General features: G+C 44.8%; 1 protein-coding gene across 4 annotated transcripts in view; it reads right to left on the bottom strand.

Annotated features, from left to right (window-relative positions):
• Positions 1 to 27,412, bottom strand: part of STXBP1 (syntaxin binding protein 1) — a 73,655-nt gene that overhangs the window by 19,720 nt on the left and 26,523 nt on the right. For all 4 annotated transcript variants that reach the window (XM_047699756.1, XM_047699758.1, XM_047699755.1 and 1 more), the window contains exons 2-11: positions 17,073 to 17,122; positions 14,905 to 14,986; positions 10,463 to 10,539; positions 9,545 to 9,623; positions 8,257 to 8,360; positions 6,382 to 6,530; positions 4,528 to 4,612; positions 3,592 to 3,722; positions 2,208 to 2,315; positions 549 to 609 (exon numbers count right to left, since the gene is read on the bottom strand). In XM_047699756.1, the coding sequence (XP_047555712.1) occupies positions 549 to 609; positions 2,208 to 2,315; positions 3,592 to 3,722; positions 4,528 to 4,612; positions 6,382 to 6,530; positions 8,257 to 8,360; positions 9,545 to 9,623; positions 10,463 to 10,539; positions 14,905 to 14,986; positions 17,073 to 17,122 (926 nt within the window). The remainder of the gene's footprint in view (positions 1 to 548; positions 610 to 2,207; positions 2,316 to 3,591; positions 3,723 to 4,527; positions 4,613 to 6,381; positions 6,531 to 8,256; positions 8,361 to 9,544; positions 9,624 to 10,462; positions 10,540 to 14,904; positions 14,987 to 17,072; positions 17,123 to 27,412) is intronic.

Raw genomic sequence — 27,412 nt, 5'->3', positions numbered from 1 at the left:
ACGATGGCTAAGCCACCTCTGACGAACAGTCAGGGTAAGGAGAGGACTGGGAAAGTTATGGGTTCTAATTCTACCACAAGCTAAAAAAAGGTTTCATGGTTCTCTGGCTTAAACGGAATTATGATCTAAAATAGTGAAGATTAATCTGCAGAGTAACAAAATGAAGATCTCTACAAACATCAAAAGATGGAGGCTCTGATCTCAACCTTGAAGGCAAAAATAAGACAAAGTGATATTAGATAAAGAGGGGATGATGCGGGGCACCTGGGTGGCTCAGTGGGTTAAGCCTCTGCCTTCGGCTCAGGTCATGATCTCAGGGTCCTGGGATCGAGCCCCGCATCGGGCTCTCCGCTCGGCGGGGAGCCTGCTTCCTCCTCTCTCTCTGCCTGCTTCTCTGCCTACTTGTGATCTCCGTCAAATAAATAAAATCTTAAAAAAAAAAAAAGAGGGGATGATGACCCCCTAACTCTGTAGTCTTGTGCCGAGGAGGCGCCCTGCCAGCCAGCTCCCAAAGAGAAGACAGGGATTAGCCTAAATGACGTGTTTACCTTCTCTCCAGTGTTCATTCTCTTGCTGGAAGAAAAATCTTTCAGGGAACGGGTGACTTCCCTAGAAGACAAAAGGAGGCAGCTAAGTTTTGCAGCAATACCTTGGGCCTCCACGTGGATGCTACAGAAGCCGTGAATCTTCCTTTAGGAACATGTGGCAACTTTCCCTGCCAGTAAGGTATGCCCTTAAAGTGATTTTTTTAAAGAAAGATTTCATTCATTTATTTGACAGAGAGAGAGCAGAAGAGCATAGGGAGGGGGAGTGGCAGAGGGAGAGGGAGAAGCAGACTCCCCACTGAGCAGGGAGACTGATGTGGGGCTCCATCCCAGGACCCTGGGATTATGACCCGAGCCAAAGGCAGACGCTTAACAGACTGAGCCACCCAGGTGCCCCTTAAAGTGATTTTTGAAGAAGAGAGAGAGGGATACAACACTTTCCTAACATTCTAAACCAGGGTCTCGGGGGTGTGTGTGTGCATGCGCGTGTGTGCATGGGATTATCTGAGAGAAGAAATGATTAGTACATCTACTTATGTTTATTTTACTCTATTCTTCTTAAATTCATATGTTTCTATATACTGTAAAACATACATTTTACTACAATTAATTATATACTTAATTCATAAATAAACTTGCATATTAGAAATAGGAAGCAACCTTTTCCTAAGACTGAGTGATCCAAAAAGTTGGGGACCACTTTTCTGAACAACTGAACTATCCAGGCTATGTTCTTTTCCCATTCTTCCTTGTGAATTTACTGAGGATATCACCAACTCAATGTAATAAAATATCTTTCTGCAAAAGCAGAATTGTTATCTGGTATTAAAAACATTCAGGTGTTAGGGGCACCTGAGTGACTCAGTAGGTGGGTCATGGTCTTGGGGTCCTAGCCTCAAACCCCACACTGGTCTGGTGGAACTCCCTTCTCAGTGGGGAGTCTGCTTCTCCCTCTACTTCTGCCCCTCCACCCCTGCTTGAGCAATCTCTCTCTCAAATAAAAACAAAATCTAAAAAAAAAAAAAAAAAAAAATTCAGGAGTTTGAAACATTTTCAGAGCAAGGTACAGGTTCCATATATACACATCAGCTCTTGCTTGGAAATTTTAGAGATGACAATAGTGGAAGAAGATTACCCATCAGCTATATAAAAGAAAATCATAAAAGAAAATCAAATTGATGCAGTGGAATCTGGATCTTCCAATGGAAGAAATGGCTTCCTTGCTTGCTTACTTAATTTTTAAGTAAGCTCCATGTCCAACGTGGGGCTTGAACTCACGAACCTTAGGTTAAGAGTCACATGTTTTACTGACTGAGCCAGCCCAGTGCCCCAGGCACTGGCTTTAAACATTTAGTGTTTACAAAGCATTTCCTGAGAGCCATGGATGTTTCCTAAAATTACGAAGAGCAACCTGAACGCAGAGTGGGTTTTCTCACTTGGTGAAGCTTGTGTGGCTCGGGCTGGGATTAGAAGGGATTCATCAGCACAGTCAGCTCGCTGTGAAGTCATCCACTGAGCAGCTCTGCGCAAGTTGCCCAGGGTGTGCACATCAGCAACTGCCATCTGGAGAAAGGTTTCGCCCTGTACTCTGGGGTGAGCCCTGGAGCTGGGGTGGTGGGCTGGCTGGGGTCCCTGGGGAGGGGCGGAGGCAAGGGCTCTTACTGGGACACTTCTGCGATGTGCTTGTGGCGCAGTGCTATCCAGAGGTCATCATCCTCGTCCAGGAGCACTTCCTTCACCCGTGCCTCTCCAATGCCGCTCGTCTCATACCTAGGGAGGAGATATTCCCCCATGAAATTCATCCAACCCCCTCTGATTTATAACAGACAAGAGCTTACAGTCCTCAGCAGACAGATGTTCTCATGGATGTTTCCACCACAGGCCTGCGACCATCTGATGGGTCATTGTCCATGGCAGGTGTGCGGACTCAGCACCTGACACAGCTGCAGTTTCTCAGGCAGGGAGAGACCCAGAGTCAATGCACTTGAAGCTCTGTTTTAAAATCTGCAGGGTTGGGGCACCTGGGTGGCTCAGTGGGTTAAGCCTTTGCCTTTGGCTTAGGTCATGATCTCAGGGTCCTGGGATCGAGCCCCAAATCGGGCTCTCTGCTCAGTGGGGAGCCTGCTTCCCCCTCACTCTCTGCCTACTTGTGATCTCTCTCTCTCTCTCTCTCTCTCTCTCTCTCTCTTGCTGTCAAATAAATAAATAAATAAATAAATAAATAGAAATAAAATAAAATCTGCAGGGTCAGCTGGTATGGGCTCAAGTTAGGATACAGGTGGGTTCAGAGATACTTATAAGGAATAAACAAAGATTATGCTTACTCCTTCCTGGGAAGGACTGACCCCATCCTCAAATGTGTGCTACCTAAATTTCCAGTTTTAAAATCAGGTGCCTGCAACAGGTCCTCAGCATATTTTTACATGTGAAATCACGAACGTCTAAGGGGAAAGCAAGAATTATGGGTACCAATAGGGAGGAAAACTAATATACAGTCATATTTTTAGAACCTTCATTTTGAAACCATTATCTTTATGATTCATGTTATAAAACAAATGATATGAAGACAATACAGTCTGTTTCCAAAAAAAGAAAAATTAGTTTTTAGAAACTGAGTTTAGGGTGATTGTTACCAAGAAAAGTGTTGTTTACAATGAAGAAAACAGCTCCTCTGCAAATAAAATTCAGTAACAACCTTCTGCTGATATATTTTATCACCATATTTCATGACAAGAAGCTTGAACTCTGAATAAGATATGTGCACGCACAGACAACACGCACCCAACATATGAACCCTCAAGCAGGCTCTGAGCTGAGGTGACATGAGCCGCAAACTAAAGATCTAAAGTTCTTGTTCTCCCCCAAAGGGGCACAAGCTCCTGGCTGTTAATGCCAGGTAGATTTGGGAAACTCACAGAAAAGCTTGCAGACTTATTAGCAAAACTATTTCAATGCACCCGCTTTCCGGAGGATGAAAGACATCTTTTCTCTTAGGTTAGAGGTGCATTTGGTTTGTCTGCAAAGCCATCCTGGTCTGTACACTTACTTGTATACATCATTTTCAATGGGCAGCAGGTCATAACTCATAGCCTGAAAAGTCAGTTCGTGAAGCACAGGGGAGCTGGGATCGAAGCCGCGGTCCAGAATCAGGAGCTGGGAGCGTGCCTTGTCTGGGCCCTGGAAGGACAGACACAGGGAAAGCTTCCGCAAGCCACCCATACAACTCCAGCCTCTCCCACCGGCACAGCTGCCCCTCCTGTCAAAGCAGCCCCAGGAAGTGACCTCGGAGATAAAACCTACTAAAATAGCACTGACTAGTCCATTTGCTGCTTGACAGAAACGCCAGTAAACACCGTGCAAAAATCCAATGTGTCTATTTCCTAACAGGGGTCCTTAAAGTCGATCCAAAACTGTGGCCGGGGTCCGAGGTAAGCTTATGAAAGACAGTACCACCTGGATTTGCTTATAAGTAGGGTGACCCACCATCCAGTCTGTCTGGGTGACCCAGGGAGTTCCTAGGACCTGGGACTTCCAGTTTTAAGTTTATGATAGTGATAGAACAGTCAGGTCCTGCCTGCAGTGGGGGTTACGTGAGTCTCCACATATGATGAAATCGCACAGAACCGTCCACACATGCGAGCACACGTACAAACTAGACAGATGTGATTAAGGGCTGAGATGATGCCAACATCAATTTTCTGGCTTTGATACTGCACTATTGAGGGGGTTCCCAGGACGCAGGACTTCCAGCGCTAACACCAGGAAGGTCTCAACAGAAACAGGCTGGGCACCTTGGCTACACTGAGCCGAATCTGTATCCCCCCCGACCTGACCCAAGGGCTCAAGCATGTCACCAGAGGCCAATGTGCGGGAACAGAGGCACCCATGCGCATGCTGTGAGCCACAGCGCTGTCCCCAGGACTGCCACACAGACACTGTGGTCCCTTGGCAAGACAGCCACCGGGATCAAGTCCAGACTTACCTCTCCCATCGTTGGGTCATCGGCTTTGTAGGCATCGAGTTTGTCCTGGATTAGCTGAGCCAGCAAAGCATTGTCCTTGTATTCCCTGACAAAGGAGGAGTGACACAGAGTGAACTGGCCATGCACCCGCCCACCCAACGGCACCGACTGCCCTTGGGGCGGAAGGCAGGAAATACTGTTCTACTCTGAGGATATATTCATGTATTATATACATAATTTAAAATGACAAATAAAATACTTTGCTCAGTGCCTGGAACATTTTCTAGTTCCTTTAAAAAAAAAAATCCAGATGGGTATAGAGGCGGTCTCTCTCACCGGCCTCAGAAAAACCGCGCTTCAGAAGCGGCTCCTGGCCGTCCATCCACCCTTCTCCCGTGATCAGCCTGAGTCTCACCCACCCGGTTCTCACCTCCCTCAATTCAAATCCTCCTGGGGCTTTTTTGTGCTGTTGGCAGGTGATATTTTTGCTGGCAGAGCCAGAAAGATGTAAGTGAGAGCCGGTGGACCTTTCCCCAGGGCCGGCCTGACAGCACTTCCCGGGGCTCGTCCCGATGGTAAGGAGTGTGCGGCTGCTGCCTGTCTCCTGGCCGGCTCAGTGCTCAAGCAGCTCCGTTCCCAGTCCCACTCCCCCCATGAATGAACTCCAAGCTCCCCTGGCCCCATCAGGACATATAGCCTAGGCCCCCATTTCTTAATTTCCACCGGGCTTTGGTCAGCCAGTACCAACAATAGAGGGAGGGGCTTTTCCACAGCTGCAACACTCCAGCAGACCCGGAGTCAGTAAGGACAGGCAGCCACCTCCATCTTCAGCAATGCCAGCTCGGGCCCTTCACGACCCCTGCAGTGGCCGCCCCTCTGGGTCTCTCTGCTGTCCTCATCCCCACAGTACTGCGCCGCTCACTCTCCCATGCAAATCCCCCCAGACGTCCCCACTGAAAACCACTGAATGACACAATCCCAAGCATGGCCTCCAGGGCCTCCTGGAATGGCTTCAGAGTTGCCCCACAGCCCCACACAGACACTGTGCCAAAATGGCCAGAACGCCAATCCTCCTCAAATCTGCCCTTTGCTTTCCCAGCTCCAAACTTCCGTTCATCCCAATGGCAAGAGCCAACTGTCCACACAAAGTGCCCTATGGCTCCTTACTGGTCTACTGAAATCCGAAACTACCTTCAAGACCTTGCTTAAATGTCACCTCTGCTCTGAAGCCCTTCCTGACCCTCTCAGCCCAAAAGGCCCTCTCCTGACTCTGGATGCCCAGGTCCTTGGCTTGTCCTGTCCTCGGACTCTGGTCTCACAGACCCTGTGGCTCAGGTGTGCACCACTTACACACACGTGTTGGTATGCCTGTTACCTACGCTCCACACAGATCAAGGACTTCTAAGCGCCAGGGCTGTGCCTTCAAGGTAAGTACTCCCCCTAGCACTTGGTACACAGCAGTCAAGTAATAAGTGAATGATTTTATAAAATCTGCGGAATATGTCCTTTGGGGAATTATCCTTGTGTTTTATCTTACTCCAGAATACCTTTTACAAAGACGGTATTTGTTTTGAAAGGTTAGAAAGAGCTACAAAACCACAGGAAGCCTAGGTTGTGGTTACACAGGGGTTCACAGTTAGCTATTCAGCCCCTGAATATATATCTTTCATGCCGTTTTCTGGATGCATTATTACATTTCACAATAAAATTTAGAGAATATCAAAAATATTGGAAGAATGATTATAAGCACAAGATACTCAAATCTTAACCCTCTTAACCCCAGAGGCAACCGGCAGAGGAATCTCAAGACGGAAGGAAGCTCCTTGGCTGGCGGACACGGGAGAACACGGAGGGTGGCCCGGCGTGCCGCCTTACCCCCGATACCGCACAGCCGGGTACTCCTTCAGGGTGGCACACAGAGTTGCGATCTGCTCTGCCAGGCGCTCCAGTATGGGATTCTTCATCTGAGCTTTGTGGGGACTGTAGAAGCTCTGGAAAGAGTCCGCAGAGTCCAAGGAATACACCTTGGAAGAGAAGGAAGAGAAACAGGAAATAAAATTATCTATATCTATTGTGTTTGCTTCCAGAATGGTGAACTGTTGGGAGTTTCCTCCAACCTTGGTGGTGAGTCTACCGATATGTGCTGGGTGTCTTTTGCAGGCCAGGCATTGCGCTAAACACTTGGGAACTATCAGTGACCAAAACATGACTGTCCTTGAGGAGTTGCAGTCTTCCAAGAGAATAACATAACCATAAACAATAGGCATAATGAAAAGTAAACTATATTATGTGAGAAACTGGTGTAAGTGTATGAGAACATAACAGAGCAGGGAAAGAATGCTGGAGGGCAGCAGGGAGGGAGGAGAGCAGGCCTCCTTGAGAAGGTGATGTACAAGCAAGGGCTTGAAGGAGGTGAGGAGTTTCTCACCAGCAGGAGACTTCCATGTGGAGGCAATAGCTAGCGCCAAGGCCCTGCGGCAGGCCCATGCTCAGAGTGTCTGATGAACAATGAGGAGGCCAGAAGAAGAACAGGAGAGGAGGTTAGTGTGAGAACCTCTGGGCCATTATAGGTTTAGTTTTTATAAGTAAGGAACAGGCTGGAAATCATCTGTGACTGGGGGCAAATAAAGGAGATTTTTATGGATTTAATACTTTCCTATCCTCAGGAATACTTTGTTAGTATTTTTCTTCTTATTCTAGAATAAAATTTCCTCTTAAATTACCTAGTCTATCAACCATCAGTATTTTCTCAGAATCTCACTTATGTAAACTACCCTGATCACCTAGAAAACCTGTGGTTAAAAAGTTTATTACTTTTTAAAAATATATGAAATGTCATCTGATTGAATACGCTAAAGTCGTGTTTTGTTTAATCCGGTAGGCTCACACAGAGAAAAAAATCCTGCCTTCAAGCTGGAAACAGGTTTGACATTAAGTGCTAAGGGAAAGACTCTGTAGATTCTCACACTGTATGTTCTACATCCCTCCTTACCCAAGAACGGGTCACTCCCTGATGTCTGGAAGCTAATCTATAAAGATGCCATGAGCCACAATCAGCTTTTACAAAATGCCTAAGAGTTCTGTTAGTTTTGTTTCTTGTTTGCTGGGAGAAGACACGTTCACCAATGTTACAAAACGAAGGTAGAAATTTTGTATGCTCTCCACAATCAGCTGCACCTTTACTGGCTTAACAACTTAGTTTTTTCCCAAGGGGAGAGGTTTGTCGCCGCTCTGGCATCTGGTGTTAACGGCCGCCGCGGAAGGCTACCATCTGCTCCTCCCGCGGAAGGCTACCATCTGCTCCTCCCGCAGAGCGTCAGGGAGGCGATCTCTGCACACACCAGGCTCCTGTGCGGCAGATGGGTGCCTTCTGATCCCTGCCCCTGCTCTCCTTCCTGCTCTTTTGGGATTGGCTACCTTTGGTGACTCAAGGAGTCAGCCAGTAGGAGTGAACACTGTGAGCAGGGATGAAATGGACACAACGAAAGGATAAAAAAAAAAAAAAAAAAAAAAAAAAAAAGTCAGAATTAACCAGAGGACAGACAACCCAAGGCCGTCATCTTGGGCAGACCTATAAGGAACTCTGTTTCGGTTCCATCCACATCCACTTACGACACAGGTCATTCGGCAATTCAGAATACGATGTCTTCCTCCCCCACTCTGCTCACTGCATCCGCCAGGACGTGCCAGAGCTCCTGAGCGAGCAGCCAGGACTCAGACTTTCTACACACTCCACACACTCAGCCTCACCTGGGACTCGTAGGGCAGAAATGCAATGTTGATTTCCGTCAGAGTTTTGATGACTTTGGCGGCTCGAGATTTCACCAGCTCATTAAACAGGGCGTCTGGACAAGCTGCAAGGAGGACAAAATACCACAGATTTACCTGTCCGCCTGCGGGTCCATTTCGACAGTTGCACACATCTGGGGGATTTTCTATTTTAATAGTATTTTAAGAAGGCAACTAGAAAGTTTGTCCCATCCTAGAATATCTCCTATCTCTAGATACAAAAGGAATATAGAACCACCTAAAAGGCCCTCAACATCTAAGAGAGAAGCAAATGGCAAAAGAGACTGAGGTACTGAGATACTGATATTAGCTAATGAGCTAATAAAAACTACTTTCTGATATCAAGGAAAGGAAAAAGCCCAGGTGATTAAGAAGGGATAAAGAAAAGTCCTGTAATATGAACAGACACTACACATCTGACATGCTTATGAAAAATGCAATGAGGACAAATGGAACCGCCGGCAAGGTGGTGCAGGCATTTCTCTGGGACCCTTGCAGGAGCTTGGCTGCACAGGAGACCCACTTGGTGGGGAAACCGAGACTGCCAGGGGCTCTCTGGGGCCAAACAAATGGCTTCGCATTCTCAGAAATGCATTTTCAGTTTATTATTGCTAATGTCACCTCTCTGCTCCTTTTTTATGTGTACGCAAATAGTACCCAATTACTCTTTGCAAGAACCTTTCTCGTTTTCTCAGCGGTGAGAAAGAGAAGAGCAGTGGGTGCACTGCTGTTGCTGACACTGTAAGCTAGCCAGCCTGACTCCTCGCTCTTTGCTGTGAACACTGACCGACCAAGCTCATTCTGCACTAGGCTGCATGCGTGAAGCCTCCACAAAATACGAACGTGAATTCCAGGACAGCAATGGTAGCAGCAATTCCGTCTGCCACCATCACCACCGGATGGGACTATCTTGGTATGAAAACTGATGGAAATACACTCCAGTATGGTGAAACCTGGAAGTCTATACAGTGAAACATCAAAGCTAGCGCTGGAAAATTGTTCTCAGCATTAAAGCCTCTAGTCCTTAGAAGAGATTCTATTTTTCATCAGGAAGAACTGCATGACAGAGTAGGTTTGTCTTTGTGTGTGTTTATTTTTGTCTCTTATGCAATTTATCTTCTGAAGAGAAAATAAAAGCTCAGGAGAAACATGGCAACAACCCATTTCTTCCCTACGGATCAGGCTTGCTGGGCAGAAACACTAACCCAGAAGGACGGGGGTGGGGGGAGCAGCTGCCGGCCATACTTACAGTCTGTGAAGAAGACGTGCGCAGCCCGGTACTTAGCGGTTGGTGGGTCCTTAAAGTCACCGATGAGAGAGTGTACAGACTGCAGCGAGGAAAAAAAAAGGGAATTGAACCAGTTCTAGAAGCAAATGGGACCTATTTCTGAACTGGGTTAAATCCAAGCTGCCTGTACAAAATAATGGGGGATTTTTAAAAATGTGTAATTCATGTTTGCCTATAAGAGAGTTCGGAAGACTTAAAATCAGGATTGTTTCAGAGTTTAGATGAACAGAAGCCTTCTTAGCTCATTCTGGAAGACAGCGTCAGTTCTTTGGAACCATTATAACTTGGGTTCCTGGAAGATATTCATAGAAGAGGAAATTGGTCAAAAACCTTCCAGGAAACTCATGTGGATGAAGTTCTGGCAATTTAGTTGCTTCTGCAGAAACTCAGATGTAAGCCAGTTTTCAAAAGTGAAAAGAAAGGAATTTATACAGATAACGAGATCTAAGAAAACTATCAACCAAGTGCAAGGAGGTGTGTCTTGTCTGGATACTGACTCAAACCAACCTCCAAAAATGATAAGACGGGTAAATTCCACACAACCTGGATATTGATGAAACAGACCCAAAAGCATAAAATACCAGAGTTCTGGAGGTGGGTCACTAATTAGATACAGTGGATCTCCTCCTAGAGAGGGAGTGCAAAGCGGGGGACTAGACTGATCCGAGTCCCGCCTTCTGGACAGCGGTGGTGTTTCAGAGAGCTTAATGCACTCTCACTCCACATTGCACCCCTCCTTCCCTGCTTGTGGATTGCACGCTTTAATCAGAGCAGTGTGTTAAATGCGCGCTTAACCTAGAAATGTCAGACACTCTGCGCCACAGACGCCAAGCCAGCACGTGCTACCTTAGCCAAAGTACTCCTGGGGGCGGGACTTGCCTTCTCAGACGGAGTGATGAGATACACGGCCTCCAGGCTGGGGAGCGGCTCTCTGCGCTTGTTGATGTCCTCCACGACTAGACAACAGACAGCAGCTCACAGTCAGTAAGGAAACAGAACCAGTGATCACAGAACTAGAAACAATCTAGAAAGGCCACCTTCAGGTTGCGGCAGGTGAAAATCTTGGACGTGGGGTGGGAATCACTTGCCCCTTCCTTGGAGTTACCACATTGCACTGCCTCACAGTGCTCAAGAGGTTAGGAAACCTGAAATTTTATCACACTCAATATCTCCCATTTCAGTGTAAGTAAACTCCTTGATCTTGTGGTTAAAATGGTAGACTGTCACCAGCAGTCTTTTACCCTTTCCTTTGTTCTTTTCCTCCTCTGTCCCAAATAATCCCAATTCCTTTAGAATTTCCAGGCTGAGTTTGTTTATCAACAATTAGTTTTTATCATTTTCTTCTGTATAACATGAAGATATTTCTTTTTTTAAAGATTTTATTTATTTATTTGATAGAGAGAGATCACAAGTAGGCAGAGAGGCAGGCAGAGAGAAAGGAAGGGAAGCAGGCTTCCTGCTGAGCAGCGAGCCCGATGCGGGACTCGATCCCAGGACTCTGGGATCATGACCTGAGCCGAAGGCAGCGGCTTAACCCACTGAGCCACCCAGGCGCCCCACATGAAGATATTTCAAACGTGCCCTCTTATCTAATACAGTCCTCCTTCCCAATAGCTCAAAGATAATGTTTATCTTTTGTTAAACCACAAGCATTTGGTTTGCTTGTTTCCTTTAAAGTTATGTCAGCTACTTCCCCTGGAAAGAAGAGCTTCTGGGATAATCCTCATCTTACCAGCCACCTGACAAAGCTTAGGATGTGCTGTCTATGCTGTACTGTCCTCTGGTACAGGGAGAAGAGTAAAATCACTCGGTGCCATTCTTCCCATGCAGAGGATTTAAGCAAATAAAAGTATCACTTTAGGATGATACCTTGTAACATTTACAAAGACTTTTTACCCCAAATAATGTTCAAATACCGAAATCCTTCAACCATCTACTTTACCAGTAGTTGTAGATTTCTAAATTTCGTATGCGAACAATATGTCCCCCAAAATGTTAGGGGGTCCCACACAGGATTGCTAACGTCTCAATTTTGTCAAGCAAAGACCTTCTATAGAACCCACCTTTGGAAGCAGGGAAAAGGCTGTGTGCAGCAGGGGGAGCTGAACTCTCTTCTACCACAGGGAGCTAAAAGATAACATCTACCATCGATGAATCCAAAGACAATAGTCTAAGTATCCAGAAATACCCAGAGGATAACCAGAAGATAGAGGAGAGCCTGAGGGAGAAAGGAGTGGGCCACCATGCTGCTGCGTCTTCATTAGAAGCTCTTCATTAGAAGCTCCATTTGGCTCTATCCCCTCCCTTAACTTTTGTACATTTTTTGCTTTGAGAGAGGAAAAACATTATTTTAAAAATTCAGTGAAGAGGTGAGTGGGTGGTTCAGTCGGTTGAGTGACTATTTTGGCTCAGGTGTGATCTCAGGGTCCAGGGATGGAGCCCCACATTGGGCTTCTCACTCAACAGGGAGTCTGGGATTGCCTCTCCCCTCTCCCTCTGCCTCTCCCCTGGCCCTCTCTCTCTCTCAAATAAATAAATGAATGAATCTTTTTTTTTTTTTTAAAGATTTTATTTATTTATTTGACAGAGAGAGATCACAAGTAGACAGAGAGGCAGGCAGAGAGAGAGAGAGAGAGGGAAGCAGGCTCCCTGCTGAGCAGAGAGCCCGACGCGGGACTCGATCCCAGGACCCTGAGATCATGACCTGAGCCGAAGGCAGCGGCCTAACCCACTGAGCCACCCAGGCGCCCTAAATGAATGAATCTTTAAAAAAATACAGTGAAGGGGTGCCTGGGTAGCTCAGTTGTTAAGCATCTGCCTTTGGCTCAGGTCATGATCCCCGGGTCCTGGGATCGAGCCCCACATCGGGCTCCTTGCTCAATGGGGAGTCTTCTTCTCCCTCTCCCACTCCCCCTGCTTGTATTCCCTCTCTCACTGTGTCTCTCTCTGTCAAATAAATAAATAAAATCTTTTTAAAAATACAATGAAGAAAATAATTTTGTAAGCTCAAAACAGGGGCAAGCCCAGTTTTCGATCACTGAACGACAAGAAGTCACAGCAAAAATTATGTACTCTCATTTATAGGACTAGGTTTCTGGTGACAGAGACACTGGATTTGGAAAAGTGTTTTTAAAAATGAAGGACTTGGGACGCCTGGGTGGCTCAGTTGGTTAAGCAGCTGCCTTCGGCTCAGGTCATGATCCCAGCGTCCTGGGATCGAGTCCCGCATTGAGCTCTCTGCTTGGCAGGGAACCTGCTTCCTCCTCTCTCTCTCTCTCTGCCTGTCTCTCTGCCTAATTGTGACCTCTGTCAAATAAATAAATAAAATCTTTAAAAAAAAAAAGGAATTAAAAAAAAATGAAGGACTTAGGGCGCCTGGGTGGCTTAGTTGGTTGGGCATCTGCCTTCGGTTCAGGTCATGGTACCAAGGTCCTGGGATCAAGCCCCACATTGGGCTCCATGCTGAGTGGGGAGCCTGCTTCTCCCTCTCCCACTCCCTCTGCTTGTGCTTGCTCTCTCTGTCAAGTAAATAAAATCTTTAAAAATAAATAAATAAACATGAAGGACTCACATCCAAGGTGTGATTATACCCCCCAAAATCATTACATATATATTCATACATATATATTCACTTAGAATTTAATCAATAAGAAAATCCACGATATATTATCACCATAATTTCACAATTTCAAAACATTTTAACACCAAATAATAGGAAAGACATAAGCTTAGAATAAAGGACAAACCTTTGAATAAAATTCACTAAGCTTATTGAAATCTCAACCCTCCTAGCTCTTCCTCCCATAACCGCAGTTTGTTTTCATTTTGACAAAGACCATCAAGCGTCTGCAAGCCCCATAAGACTTGCATAAGTCTTCATAAGAAGTCTCCAGAGGGGAAAAAATTAGTAAGTAAACTGCAACAGGTGTGTTCCGCCCAACAGTTTCTTCAGAGGAACAACAAAGGTTAACTTCCTTGTTTGAAACAATAGCTCCAAGGTATTGTTTTTCAGTCCTCCGGGACAGCTCAGAAGAGAATGCTATTTCAAAGGTTAAAATACAGGACCCCTATTGAAAGGAGACACTGAGTAACACAAGAGCTACACACAAATGTGAGTAGAGCTCAAGGACAGGAGCCAGAGGGCTGAGTCCTAGTCTCAGGTGTGAGCTACCGGCCAGTGACCTTGAGCAGCTGACTTAAATTTTTTAAAAAGCCTATGATTGTGAAATTATAACAGGCAGTTTAAAGAGTGAATAACACACAAACATGCAAATAATTGCAAAGTAAACACCTGCATAAGTGCTTCCCCAGTCAGGAAACAGTAGAAGTGACTTGCCATACCCTCCCCCGCCCTCCAGAGAGAACCCCCGTCCCGACTGGAATGGGATCACTGCTCTTCATGGTTTTACCGTGTACACCTGCATTTCACAACAACACAGCTTAGTTCTGCCTAGTTTGGAACTTCATATAAATTAAAGCACACGGTAAGTATCTTTTATATCTTGTTTCTTTGGCTCAGCATCACGTGCATCAGGTCTACCCATGTGCTTGCGAACATCAAGATTCCTCCATTTTCATCGTCCGTAGTATTCTGCTATGTGACTATACCATGATATACCAGGATTTACATGTTTTGGTTGTTTCTAATTTGGGGCTACTATGTACAATCCTGTGTGAACAGCCCTGCACACATGCCGGAAGTTGTCTAGGACACACGTCGAACCGTCTGGCTTGCAGGACACACACACCTTCAACTCTACCAGACACTGCCTGTGTTTTTCAAAGTAACTATACGAATAGCCACTCTGTCATATAGGAGTTCCCATTTTTCTACATCCTATCTGTCACTTGGCATTAACAGAATTTAAATACTCCAATCTGATGAGTGTATAGCAAGATCTCATTCTGGTTTTAACCAACTAATGTAGGTGGCCAATGTTTGATGGATTTCTTGGCTATTTGGATCTCTTCTTTGTGAAGTGGGCATTCAGGTCTTTTGTGCACTGTTTCTGTTGGTGGCCTACCTTCTTTCCCTTGATTTAACCTCCCTTTTGGCACCTTTATTACTAGATATTTAATGTAATATAAAATGTAATAAAGTAATATTAAATATTACAGATATTTAATGATCGTCTAGTACTGCACTGGGTGCTACAGATTTAGTGATAAACAAGAAGGCCTCTCAAGGACTTAACAGCCTTACCACCTGGGTTGTTGGAAAAATGTGAAGTCAAGTGACATAATATCAAATAGGGAGGGGGAACGGTCGCCAAAGAGGAGGCCTGGGTTTCACTCAAAGGCAGCGAGAGATCTGCGCTCACTTGTTATCCCCTCGGTCATGATGTCCGTCATCTTACAGCAGGAGGACAGCATCCTCATGCTCAGCTGATCGACCACCAGCACCTGGAAGCAAAAAGAACAGCTTACGGCCTGCGTGGGACTGGCTGTGATTCTCTCATCAGCCTACTATGTCAGACTTCAAAAAGTGTCCCGGAAAAATAGAATATTAAGTTACAAATACCTCCTATGGGGCAGACGTTTGCTAACATACGTGCTAGCTTTTCTCTCCCATGCCACACGCAAACCTCACCTTCTAGGACTAGGAGTTTGTTCTCTCTGACTTAATTGTATATGCTTAAAAAAATTAAAGTTTTTCCATGATGAAGAAAATGACTACTCAAAAAAAAAATTGAAAGAAAAAAAAAAAGAAAAGAAAATAGAAAAAGGAAAAAGTCATCTACAGCGCCCACACTCAGAGAAAACCATACTGGAGATGATATTTTCAGAGCATCAGCTTTTTTTTTTTTTTTTTTAATCAAGGAGAATGAACACTCGTGCCACACATACAGCATGCAAGATGAGTACTTTGTTGCCAACACCATGAGGATGTACCAGCACTCGAGCTGTCCGGTAGCATACTCTACTTCAGTCCAGACAGGAAAAACAAGAACACACCAGTCTGGGTCTGAAAGCTTCAGACCTGCAATTCTCCAGCTAACCACTCCATTCAGGCCACAGTGTAGAGAAGAAGCCATTAGCTAAAACAAAGCTACTTCTCCTCATTATTTTTTTATTTTTAAAGATTTTATTTATTTATTTGACAGACAGAGATCACAAGTAGGCAGAGAGGCAGGCAGAGAGAGAGGAGGAAGCAGCTCCCTGCTGAGCAGAGAGCCCGATGTGGGGCTCGATCCCAAGACCCTGGGATCATCACCCATGACCCGAGATGAAGGCAAAGGCTTAACTCACTGAGCCACCCAGGTGCCCCTTCTCCTCCTCTTTAATGACATAAACTGAGGTAACAGGAGCTAGACACAATGGTGACCAGAAAGCTCTAAGAGCCAATTAGTTCTCATGTTAAGAGGCAATTTCCTCACATCCCAGGGCGCCCTAGGTGGCTCAATTGGTTAAGCAACTGCCTTTGGTTAGGTCATGATCCCAGAGTCCTGAGATCGAGCCCCACATCAGGCTCCCTGCCCCTCGGGGAGCCTGCTTTTCCCTCTCCCTCTGCCTGCCCGACCCGCCCCCCTCCCGCCCCTGCTTGTGTTCTCTCTTTCTCTCTGTCAAATAAATAAATAAAATCTTTAAAAAAAAGTCTCTGTTAAAAAATAAAACTCGCAAATCCCTAAGTCTATTACTCATGGGAAGAGAAAGAGGACGACATGGATAAAGACGAGGATATGGACATGCTGGCTCAAACAGCTCAAAGGCTGAGGCAGAGACGAAAATCCTTCTGTACCACACAGCTCTGCTGTTCCTGGACCAAGTGAACTTGTAAATATGTGGGTTCTTGACCGTGGGACAACTTAGGGGCAAGAATGATTGGTATAAACCCTCCAATGACACATGGGAAAGTTCAAGTAAAACAGCGTGTTCTCCGAGCCAGTATAATGCCTGCCCCAGACGACAAAGTGACTTTCTAAATGGGGGACAGCACGCTTTCCCACTTGAAGCACCCATTCTGATAAACGAGGACAGAATCAATCTGATTGGCTTGAGGACTTGCTTCCAGCATTGCTCCCAATGTTCTATGAATAAACAAGCTTCCTTCTTTTATCATATATAGTCACAGATAAATGGAGCTGGACACGATGAGGGGTTTCCACACTGTTGTATGGGCTGCCTGGAGATGCTTTTGGGGCACCAGAGGGACTTCCTACTCTCTCGTAGCAAGCAGAATGATTTCACCTTCTTCTGCTTCATAGAAGAGGTTCCAGGCAATGTTTTGTTGGAATAAAAGAGTTCCACTGCTAAAGTGTCCCACCAAGTGATCTTTAAGAGAAGTTTTATGACCAAGAGATTTCTTCACCAAGACTGCCTAAAATAAGGCAGAATGGATTACCTTTTTTTGTACTCTCTGGATACAGCAACAGTCTTGATTTCCTATTATACACCTTTCTTGTAACTCTATTTTCTTATGTTTTCACCATTGCTATGTTTTCCACAGGAACTCACCTGTTAAGACCATTAATTGTGCTCCTCTACTTACCTTCCACTCCCCCTTCTTCTTTACCTTCTTTATCACATCATGCATGATCTCTAAAAAAGGAGAGAAAAAAAGAAAGGAAGGGAGAAGGAAAGGAAAGAAGGAAAGGAGAAAAGTAGGGAGGAAAAGAGGGAGGAAGGGAGGAAAATTTAATGCAATGTTAATGACTTTCAACACCTGCTTATTATGTTAGACTAGGTCATTTACCCCCACAGGCTTTGTTTTCTCTATCATGCAATTCAACCAATCTGCTTACTGAGCCAAATCAAATTACCACAAACTTTTCTTTTTCCTTTATTCTTTAAAAAAATACATACATACATATATATATATGTATGTATATATATATACATATATATATATGTATTTTTTTTTTTAAGTAAGCTCAAGGCCCAACGTGGGGCTTGAACTTGTGACCCTAAGATAAAGAATCACATGCTCTACAGACTGAGCTAGCCAGGTGTCCCTCTTCCTGTTCTTCAATTTTGTGATTCTTAAACTTTCTGGTCTCGGGACTTCTTTACACTTTTAAAAATTGAAGACTCCAGGGGCGCCTGGGTGGCTCAGTGGGTTAAGCCTCTGCCTTCGGCTCAGGTCCTGATCTCAGGGTCCTGGGATCGAGCCCCTCATCAGGCTCTCTGCTCAGCAGGGAACCTGCTTCCCCCCAACCTCTGCCTGCCTCTCTGCCTACTTGTGATCTCTTTGTCAAATAAATAAATAAAATCTTAAAAAAAAAAATTGAACACTCCAAAGAATGTTTGTTAAGTGGGTAAATATCTATTGATATTTACCATATTAGAAATTAAACTGAGAGAGGCTCTTGGCTGGCTCAGGCAGTGGAGTATGTAACTCTTGATCTTAGGGTTGGGAGTTCAAGCCCCACATTGGGTACAGAGTTTACTTAAAAATAAAATCTTAAGGGCACCTGGGTGGCTCAGTTGGTTAAGCATCTGACTCATGATTTCAGCTCAGGTCAAGATTTTAGGGTCCTGGGATCAAGCCCCATGTCAGCCTCTCCACTCAGTGGGGAGTCTGCTTCTCTCTCTCTCCCTCTGCCCCTCTCCCTGCTCATGCTCTCTCTGTCTCTAAAATAAATAAATCTTAAAAAAAATCTTTAAAAAATTAAACTGAGAAATTTTTAAAGTAATCATTAATTCACTTAAAATAATAAGAACGGTTTCTAGATGGTTCAGTTGGTTAAGCATCTGACTTTTTTTTTTTTTAAGATTTTATTTATTTATCTGACAGACAGAGATCACAAGTAGGCAGAGAGACAGGCAGACAGAGAGGGAGGGAAGCAGGCTCCCTGCTGAGCAGAGGGCCCGATGCAGGGCTCGATCCCAGGACCCTGGGATCATGACCTGAGCCAAAAGCAGAGGCTTTAACCCACTGAGCTACCCAAGCGCCCCAGCATCTGACTTTTGATCTCAGCTCAGATCTTAAGCCTTGAGCCTTTTAAAAAAAAAAAAAAAGTGGGGAAAAAAACAAAAAACAAGAGGAGAACCTGGCTAGCTCAGATGGTAGAACATGCTGACTCTTGATCTCTGGGTCATGAGTTAAGCCTTACATTGGCCATAGAACTAAATAAATAAATAAATAAATACCCCATTATATGTTAACAAAAATAGCATTTTAATTAAATGTAATTATATTTTCTACAATAAAACAATTTTTTAGTGAGAGTACTGGCTTTAAAAAAAACATTTCTGCAACTCTCTTTGGCTTCATAAAAGACAGCTGGGTTCTCCTATCTGCTTCTGCAATCTGTTATGAATCATATAGCATCTAGAAAACTCTACTGTGCACTTGTGAGAGAATAAAAGTGAAGAAGGCAAATAACATGTTAGTCCTATTATAAAGACAGTTTTGCTTATGGACTCCCCATGGGATCTCGGATTTTTGAGAACCACTGTCCTAAATTAAATGGCTAAGAGACTATGACAATACCTCAGGCCACATGAACCCCCTCAAGCTCCAAAAACAGATGTGAAGGGCAGTTGTGATGTCTTTCTAACCCTGAGCGCAACCAAAATCACCATTTTGTTAAACCGTAGTTCCTAGAAATTCCATACCACACACAGGTCTACCCAGCCATGAAGTCTTCACAGGAAATAAAACTTTCACCTTCCTAAATCCAGGTACTATAAAGGCCTGGAAGGACTCAAAGGTAAGCAGATGCCATCAGCAAGTGTGTTTCAAACATTTAGGTCATTCTCTAGGGCATGTTTCTGAATTCTGCTTTTGATCATGTTCAATAATTTGACATGTCATGAAAGTTTCTTAAAATCTTTAAGAACTCGGGGTACCTGGGTGGCTCAGTAGGTTAAGCATCTGCCTTCAGCTCAGGTCAGGATCCCAGGGTCCTGGGATCGAGCCCTGTGTCAGGCTTCCTGCTGAGCCTGGTTCTCCCTCTCTCTCTGCCTGGACTCCCTGCCACCACCCTCTGCTTGGGCACTCTCTGTCAAATAAATAAATAAAATCTTAAAAAAAAATCTTTAAGAACGTTTTACTTGATTATTAAAAAACCACACACTGCAGTAAGTATGGAAAATAGAAAGAAGTATAAACAAGAAAATACCATGTACTACTTGTGTATATTAAAAAACAAAATCAAGAAGAAAGATCACCTGTAATCCTGCCAACTTGAAATACATAATTAACATTTTAGTTTATTTCCTGCTAGCTTTTTCCATGCAACTCTATGTAGTTAAGATCATGCTGTATTTATAATTTTGTATGATGCTTTTTTCATGAATAAGCTCATTTTCCTCATGTGAATAAAAATGCTTTCTGATATTAAATGCCTGCATACCAGACCCTAGTTTAGTCAACAACTTCCCCAATAGCCATTCAGATTATTTCCCAGATTTCAGTGTGATGAAAAATCAGGAACAAACATATCCAACGATAGAGGAGTACTTAAGTCAATTAGGTTATGTTCATATGATGGAATACCACGTACTCATTAGAAATAATGATATGGTAACATAATCTATTCATTCATTCACTCACTCATTCCATAACATTTGCTGAGTAACCACGGTTTACCAGTCAGTGGACCAGGCACCAGGAACGAAACACAGAAGACGTGGTGCAGCTCCCACAGAGCCTATAGCCTGGTGGACCAGATGTTGAATCAAGGGCAGTCTCAGCTTCTCATAAGTGCTCTCCAAGGTGAATAAACAAAGGCTATGACAGAAAAATAAAAACAGTGTGGACAGCTCCCTTCATGGGAGGACCAGCTAAGGCTTCTCTGAGGAAGTGAACATCATAAGGAAGATGCCAGCCATGCAAAGGCTGGAAAGGAGAAGGAGAGGCACAAAGGCTTGGGCTGGAAAAAGAGCTGGGCATCGTCTTGGAACTGGAGATCATTATAAGCGGAGGTTAGAGGCCAGGTCATTTAGGGCCTTGATAGGGAGTATGATTTTATCTAAAGGGCACTGGAATGCCACTGAAGGCAGGGACATGATCTGAGGGGAGATTGGAGGGGAGGAGAATGGAAGCAGGGCGTAGAGCGAGGAGGCCTCTGCAATCAGGAAAAAAAAAAAATCAGCACAATTGGTGGTAGGGGTCATGGTGAGAAGTGGATTGATTTGATACATATTTTGGAAGTAAAACCAACAGGGCTCAATCTGAGGGGTTTGAAGGGGCGAGGGGTGGGAGGTTGGGGGAACCAGGTGGTGGGTATTAGAGAGGGCACGGATTGCATGGAGCACTGGGTGTGGTACAAAAACAACGAATACTGTTACGCTGAAAAGAAATAAAAAAATCAAAAGAAAAAACCAACAGGGCTAGCTACTGAATTGGATGGGAGCCCTGGGGGTGGGGAAGAGACATAGATAACTCCTGGGTTTTTGGCTCAAGCAAAGAAATTGATAGAAAGACATTTGGAGATACATAGAGAACAGATTTAGAGGAAGAACTGATTTGTAAGAAAATACCAAGAAGTTTTTGTCTGTTTGGCTTTTTTTTTTTTTTAGATTTTATTTATTCATTTGATAGAGAGACACAGTGAGAGAGGGAACACAAGCAGGGAGAGTGGGTGAGGGAGAAGCAGGCTTCCCGCTGAGCAGGGAGCCTGAAGCGAGGCTCCACTCCATCCCAGGACCCTGGGATCATGACCTGAGCCAAAGGCAGCCACTTAACGACTGAGCCACCCAGGAGCCCCATTGCGTGTTTTTAATTAAAGATTGAGATGGCTGAGAGACCTCTGAGGGGGGATGGAGAGCACGTAGCTGGAGCTTGGAAGAGTGACTTCAGGTAGAGGTAAAAATTTGGACTCCAATCCTTCCTGTCTAGGTACTCCCATTCCAAAATTCTTGGGAGATATATTTGTCGTGGGTATTGTTAACAGCCAATTCTAATGCTGCCCTACATTTTTCTAATCCAATACCGAAAAGGAAACAAGGATTAGAGCCCATTTTAGCATTAAGAATCAAGTAGCTTGGGCTACTTCCCCACAAATAATCCCCGGCAATCACATTTCATCTCTCTTGTAAGTCCTCTTTGTGCGGAAAGAAACAAAGTCTTCAGAGGCTGGTCCAACCAGCAGTCTTATTCTGCACACCAAACTGTGTATAAACAGCCACAACGTCCACTCTAACGGCCGGCTAGTCTATACAGATGGAACAGAAGGCTCGAGGGCAGCTTCAAGTTCTCCATAATCGTGAGGACCACAGCCCTGGTGGATTCCCTTGTGAGAAGGGGGTAAACAAGAAGGTTCTTTCTCAGCCACATTCTCTAGGTCCTGGGTGACTCCCAAACTCAACAAATCCCTCCCACGCCCTGAGAAAAATAGCAGGTAGCTAAGATTATCCAGGACATCTTCACATGCACCCACTATACCAAGTCAAGTCCTAAAGGACAGGCTGTAGGGATAGGTGCAAATTCATCCCCCCTTGCGATGCGCTGTCCTGAAAGCCTTGGTACCCAGGACTGCCTTTATGCAGTGATGTGTGTCAGGACACCTAAGCCCCTGGCACACCGAGACATCTGAAATAGCATAACTAATATTAGATGGGCTAGAAGCTTGGGGGAAATGTGAGCATCACCAAAGTCCTTAAAATCCCCCCTTAAGTGGGGGATTCAAATATGCTCGTGCTCTGACCTGACCAGGTGCACCGGAGTCCCTTGCCGGCAGATGGGAGGAGGTGTCTCCATTCTACAAAGCAGTCTAAGGGGGTCTAAACATAGGCCACAAATGCCCTCCTCTTTACCAATCCAAAGTACAGGGAACTTCCACATTTGTTCTGGCTTAATAGTGGGGAGTTCTTCTAAAAGACAACCTCTTAAATACAAGGTAGTTACTCAAGGAAATGTCACCCCCACCCCTCATGATTTAAAAAAAAAAAAAGTGTCATGGGAAGCACTAAAGTTAGACCAGAGAAAATCCATGTTCAGGCATTTGCTGACTGTGAACTTGGGCAAGTTTAAAATGTTTCAAGCTTGGAGCATCTGTGTGGCTCAGTCAGGTAAGCATCTGCCTTCGGCTCAGGTCATGATCCCTGGGGTCCTGGGATCGAGCCCCGCTCAATGGGGAGTCTGCTTCTGCCTCTGCTTCTGCTCTTTTTTAAATAAATAAATAAAATCTTTTAAAAAATGTTTTGAGCTTTAGTTTTCTTATTTGCAAAATTAAAATTATAATACCCCTATGATCTGTTATAAAGATTAATGAGATACAATGCCTAGTGCCTGGCATTCCACCAGAGGAACCTATTGTAATGTCACTGTAAAATATGTTATTCATACAGACAAGGAATTACTTCCTTATGAAAATTATGACACATCACTTCCACCAATCAAGATTTTTAATAGAACGTGAAAACCTATTAAGAAGAAATACAGGGTGCCTGGGTGGCTCAGTGGGTTAAGCCTCTGCCTTCAGCTTCGGCCATGATCCCCGGGTTCCAGCCCCGCATTGGGCTCTCTGCTCAGTGGGGAGCCTGCTTCCCCCCCCACCCCGCCTTCCTCTCTGCCTACTTGCAATCTCTCTCTCACTCTCTGTCAAATAAATAAATAAATAATCCTTTAAAAAAAATACATATTCAAACTACAGTTTTTAAATAATCACAAAAATATTAGGTAGCAATCTCTACAGTAGTATTACACCCAAAACTTCAAAGCTTCTCTGACCCCCAACACACACGTATACATTTTGAAGTAATGGCACGAATGTGTGAATGTATACAATATAAATCTTAAATGATATAAAATTGAACAGAAGATTCCTTCTACGTCGTCTGAGAAGACCTTTGATTGTCTAGGAAGAGATGCATTAAAACCAAAGCACAAATGGGCCCCCAACACAGACACACAGGACTATATTTTTAAATTGCTCTGACTTAACGTTCTGCAAATTTGCTTAGACAAGAACACAAGATGATGTGTAAAATTGGTAAGGAGAATGGAGAGTGCCTGCCTGCAGCAGTCATGGGGATCCCACTAAAACCCTTATGAAAGAACCAGCAGGACTTCTATGGGGGGGACCAGAACCAGACTCCAGGAAGACAGCCCCGCTGCTTACCACTGCATGCCGGGCTGGGACTGCACCCCTCTCGACTCTGCCCGCGGCTGGCGATTCTGCTCTCAAGCAACAAGAAGTCTATTCCTCTTTGCCCAGCAGCACTTCAAATACCTGAAGACCGCAACCACATGTCTCGTTGTCTTGTTCTGGGCTGGAGAGTCTCCTTGTTAAATAATGACACCTCCCAGGTGGAATGAGTTTAGGGCTAAACAACACATGAGAAAATAGTCCAAATACTTGAAAACAAGACTTCTAAGTCCTGTCAAGGATCTTCCCCAGAGGGGCGACTGGATGGCTCAGTCGGTTAAGCGGCTGCCTTCAGCTCAGGTCATGATCCCAGGAGCCTGGCATCGAGCCCCCCGCATCTAGGTCTCGGCTCAGTGGAGGGTCTGCTTCTCCCTTTCTCTCTCCTTCTGCCTTTCCCCCTGCTTGTGCTCGCACACGCGCAATCTCTCTCTCTCTCTCAAATAAACACAAAGTTAAAAAAAAAAAAGATCCTCCCTTAGAAATACCTATTTATACATAGACTACTGGTAACCTAGCTACAAACCATTTACCATTTTGTCTTTACATAGTTCTTCGTAATACAGAAGTAGCACATTTTTGTTGAAAAATTCAAATAGATGTATAAATACAAAATGAAATTTTCCTCCTTACTCCCACTCTTGAGGGGAAACAACCACGAATAAGTCTAGTGGGCACACTTACACATCCTTTTCTATGCATATACAAGTGTACATAGGAATGTATGCACGTACACTCACAGCTCCCTGGTTGGGGCCTGGGGAGGTGAAGTAACTTTTCATGATTCTCCCTCCTTTAGTGCTTAAGAATCCTTATGTTGGAAAGAACCTTAGAGATCACTTAAGACCAGAGTCTAGGTCTCTCATTTTGGGACTGAGATACTCCTTGCAAAACAGAGCCATCTGGAGTGGGTAAGGCCACTACATGGTCACTCCACAGTGAGCAGAAATGGGTCTCTGGATCCCCATACAAATGTTCTTCCCATGACACATACTATCTCTTGGGCTCTGGCATGGACTAGACTCTGAAATTGAAGCAGGGTGTGTGCTTTTCTGTTTCATTTCAATGATCGCCTTGACACAGCAAAGCTAAGTGATTCAGTTTTGGAGCCAGATCCTCCACTTACCAGCTGTGACCTTGGGCAAGTCATTCGATCTGTGTCAGTCTTCCCACCTGTGAAATGGGAATGACCACCCATGTGCCATAGAGCTATTGTGGGGATTACATGAGTTCATGTGTGTAAAGCACTTAGTTCAGTACTTATCCCTGCTGGTTATCACCATCACCATCTCCCTCTATTTCAAATGGTATCTGACCTCTAGGATGTAAGAAGCCAATGATTTCCAATCGGCTTCCTATTGCTCTCCATGGAGTTTGTGACATCTCCTGTTTTCCAGTTTATTTCTCTGCATACAAATTCTTTCATCCACTCAACAGTGATGACTTGTGGAACACCTGCTCTATGTCAGACCTTTCCCAACACTGCAAAGACCACAGGGAACAAGCTAAACAAGATTCCTGCTCTTAGGTTGCTTAACCTGCTTGGACGGCAGAGACAGCCAATAGACACTAGGAAGTACACAAGGCAGCTCTAGAGGGTGATATGTGCTCAAAGGAAATTAGAAAGGTTAATCAGTAAGAATGAGATAGGGGTTTGGGATAAGGTCCCCTGAGGAGGTGACAAGGAGGACCAACACTGTGTCGTTCTGAAGGGAAGGGTTTTCTAGGCATAGGAAGAGCAGGAGCAGGATCCAGAGGGGTACAGGCCAGGAATAAAGAGAAAGCAGTGTGGGGAGACCCAGCAAGTTCGGTGAGAAAAGAATGGTGGAGGATGCACTCTGAGAGGTCACCCCAGGGTCTCACCTGCTCAGTAAAGCAGTAACTCCTTCCTGAGGACTCCACAAGTCATACATAGTATTCTGCTCCTGGAAACTAAGCCTCATTCATTCACCTTCAAAGATGACAACTCCCTCCCATCCCTGCACCCTCAACTGCCACCCCGTCTCTGACATCTGGCATTAGATAATGATCTAACAAATATCTATAGAATGAATGAATCCCTGAGTGACATTCCTGAGCAGGGCTTGCCAGGAGTGAAATGAGCAATTCTGTTCACAGTGTATCTCATGACCGAGTAAGGTGACTCTAACCAGTAGCTCGCTGCAACCACCTACACACCCCCTCCCAGGGCCACCACTCTCCTGACACCCCCTAAGATTCAGAACTCCCAGTTCAAAGATGATGCCGGAAAAAAAAATAATAATAATCTCAGGGACATTTTCACAGTGACTGCCAGGGAGAGAGAACTCGTTATTCTTGAGGAACATGACAAGTAAACTATGGCTATTCTGGCTAGCTCCAAGTTTGCAAGCCAGAAAGATCTAGAAATGGTCTTCCTGTAACTCTCCTCACTCAAATGAAGTGAGGAGTGTGGGTATTATGTGAATGTACAGATACAAATGCTCAAATTCAAAGTTTCTGCTATCTTAGCATTTCTCTACTAATCTTTTAAAATTTTTTATAATTTGAGTTTTTACACTTTCCCCAACTTTTGAGTTAGGCCAGGGAGATAGCCTTAAGAGCTAATGATAGTCTTTTTTTTTTTTTTTTTTTTTTTAAGATTTTATTTGACAGAGAGAGACAGCGAGAGCAGGAACACAAGCAGGGGGAGTGGGAACAGGAGAAGCAGGCTTCCCGCTGAGCAGGGAGCCTGATGTGGGGCTTGATCCCTGGGATCCCGACCTGAGCTGAAGGCAGACGCCCAACGACTGAGCCACCCAGGCGCCCCAACTATTAATTTTTAACCAGTGTCTGAGATATCACAACCAGTCAAAATACTTTCAAAAGCTCATATTCAAGAAAAAGCTCCATCAGGGGCCCCTGGGTGGCTCAGTCGGTTAAGAGTCTACCTTTGGCTTGGGTCGTGATCCCAGGGTCCTGGGATCGAGCACTGGCTCAAGCTCCTTGCTCAGTGGAGAGCCTGCTTCTCCCTTTCCCTCTACCCCTCCCCCTGACTGGGCTTGTGCTCTATCTGTCAAATAAGTAAAAATAAAGCCTTCTAAGAAAAACCTCAACCAATAATGCAGGCTTAATTTTTAAAAAGTGCCCACAATAGTAGTAGCATCTAACATTTACTGAAGTTACTATACATTTTACATGAATCACCTCATTTAAAGCTCACTGTGACCCTCCAAGACTAAGTATTATAATCATTCACATTTTATTCTATTTTTAAAATACATGTTATTTATTTATTTGAGAGAGAGACAGAGATAGTGAGAAAGAGCACAAGTAAGGAGGAGAGGGAGAAGCAGGCTCTCGCTGAGCGGGGAACCTAATGTGGGGCTTGATCCCAGGACCCAAAGATTATGACTTGAGCCAAAGGCAGATGCTTCACTGACTGAGCTACCCTAGGCGCCCCTAACCACTGTCATTTTACGAAGAAAGAAACTGAGGAGGCACCTGGGTGGCTCAGTCGTTAAGCATCTGCCTTCAGCTCAGGTTGTGATCCCAGGGTCCTAAGATCGAGCCCCAATTGGGCTCCCTGCTCTGTGGAAAGTCTGCTTCTTCCTCTCTCTCCCACTCCCCCTGCTTGTGTCTCCTTTCTCACTGTCTCTCTCTCTGCCAAATAAATTAAATAAAATCTTTAAAAAAAAAAATGAAGAAGGAAACTGAGGCCAAGAGAAGTGTCTAGCACCTGCAATATGAAATGTGCTCCCTGTTCAGCAAGAAGTCTGCTTCTCCCTCTCCCTCTGCTCTTCCCCCTGTTTGGGTGTGCGCACGTGTGCTCTCTCTC

This window comes from Lutra lutra, chromosome 13 (genome assembly GCF_902655055.1).
Source record: "Lutra lutra chromosome 13, mLutLut1.2, whole genome shotgun sequence".
NCBI classification, from domain to species: Eukaryota; Metazoa; Chordata; class Mammalia; order Carnivora; family Mustelidae; genus Lutra; species Lutra lutra.
Note: the sequence above shows the minus strand (reverse complement) of the source record. Positions and strands in the feature narration are given on the sequence as shown.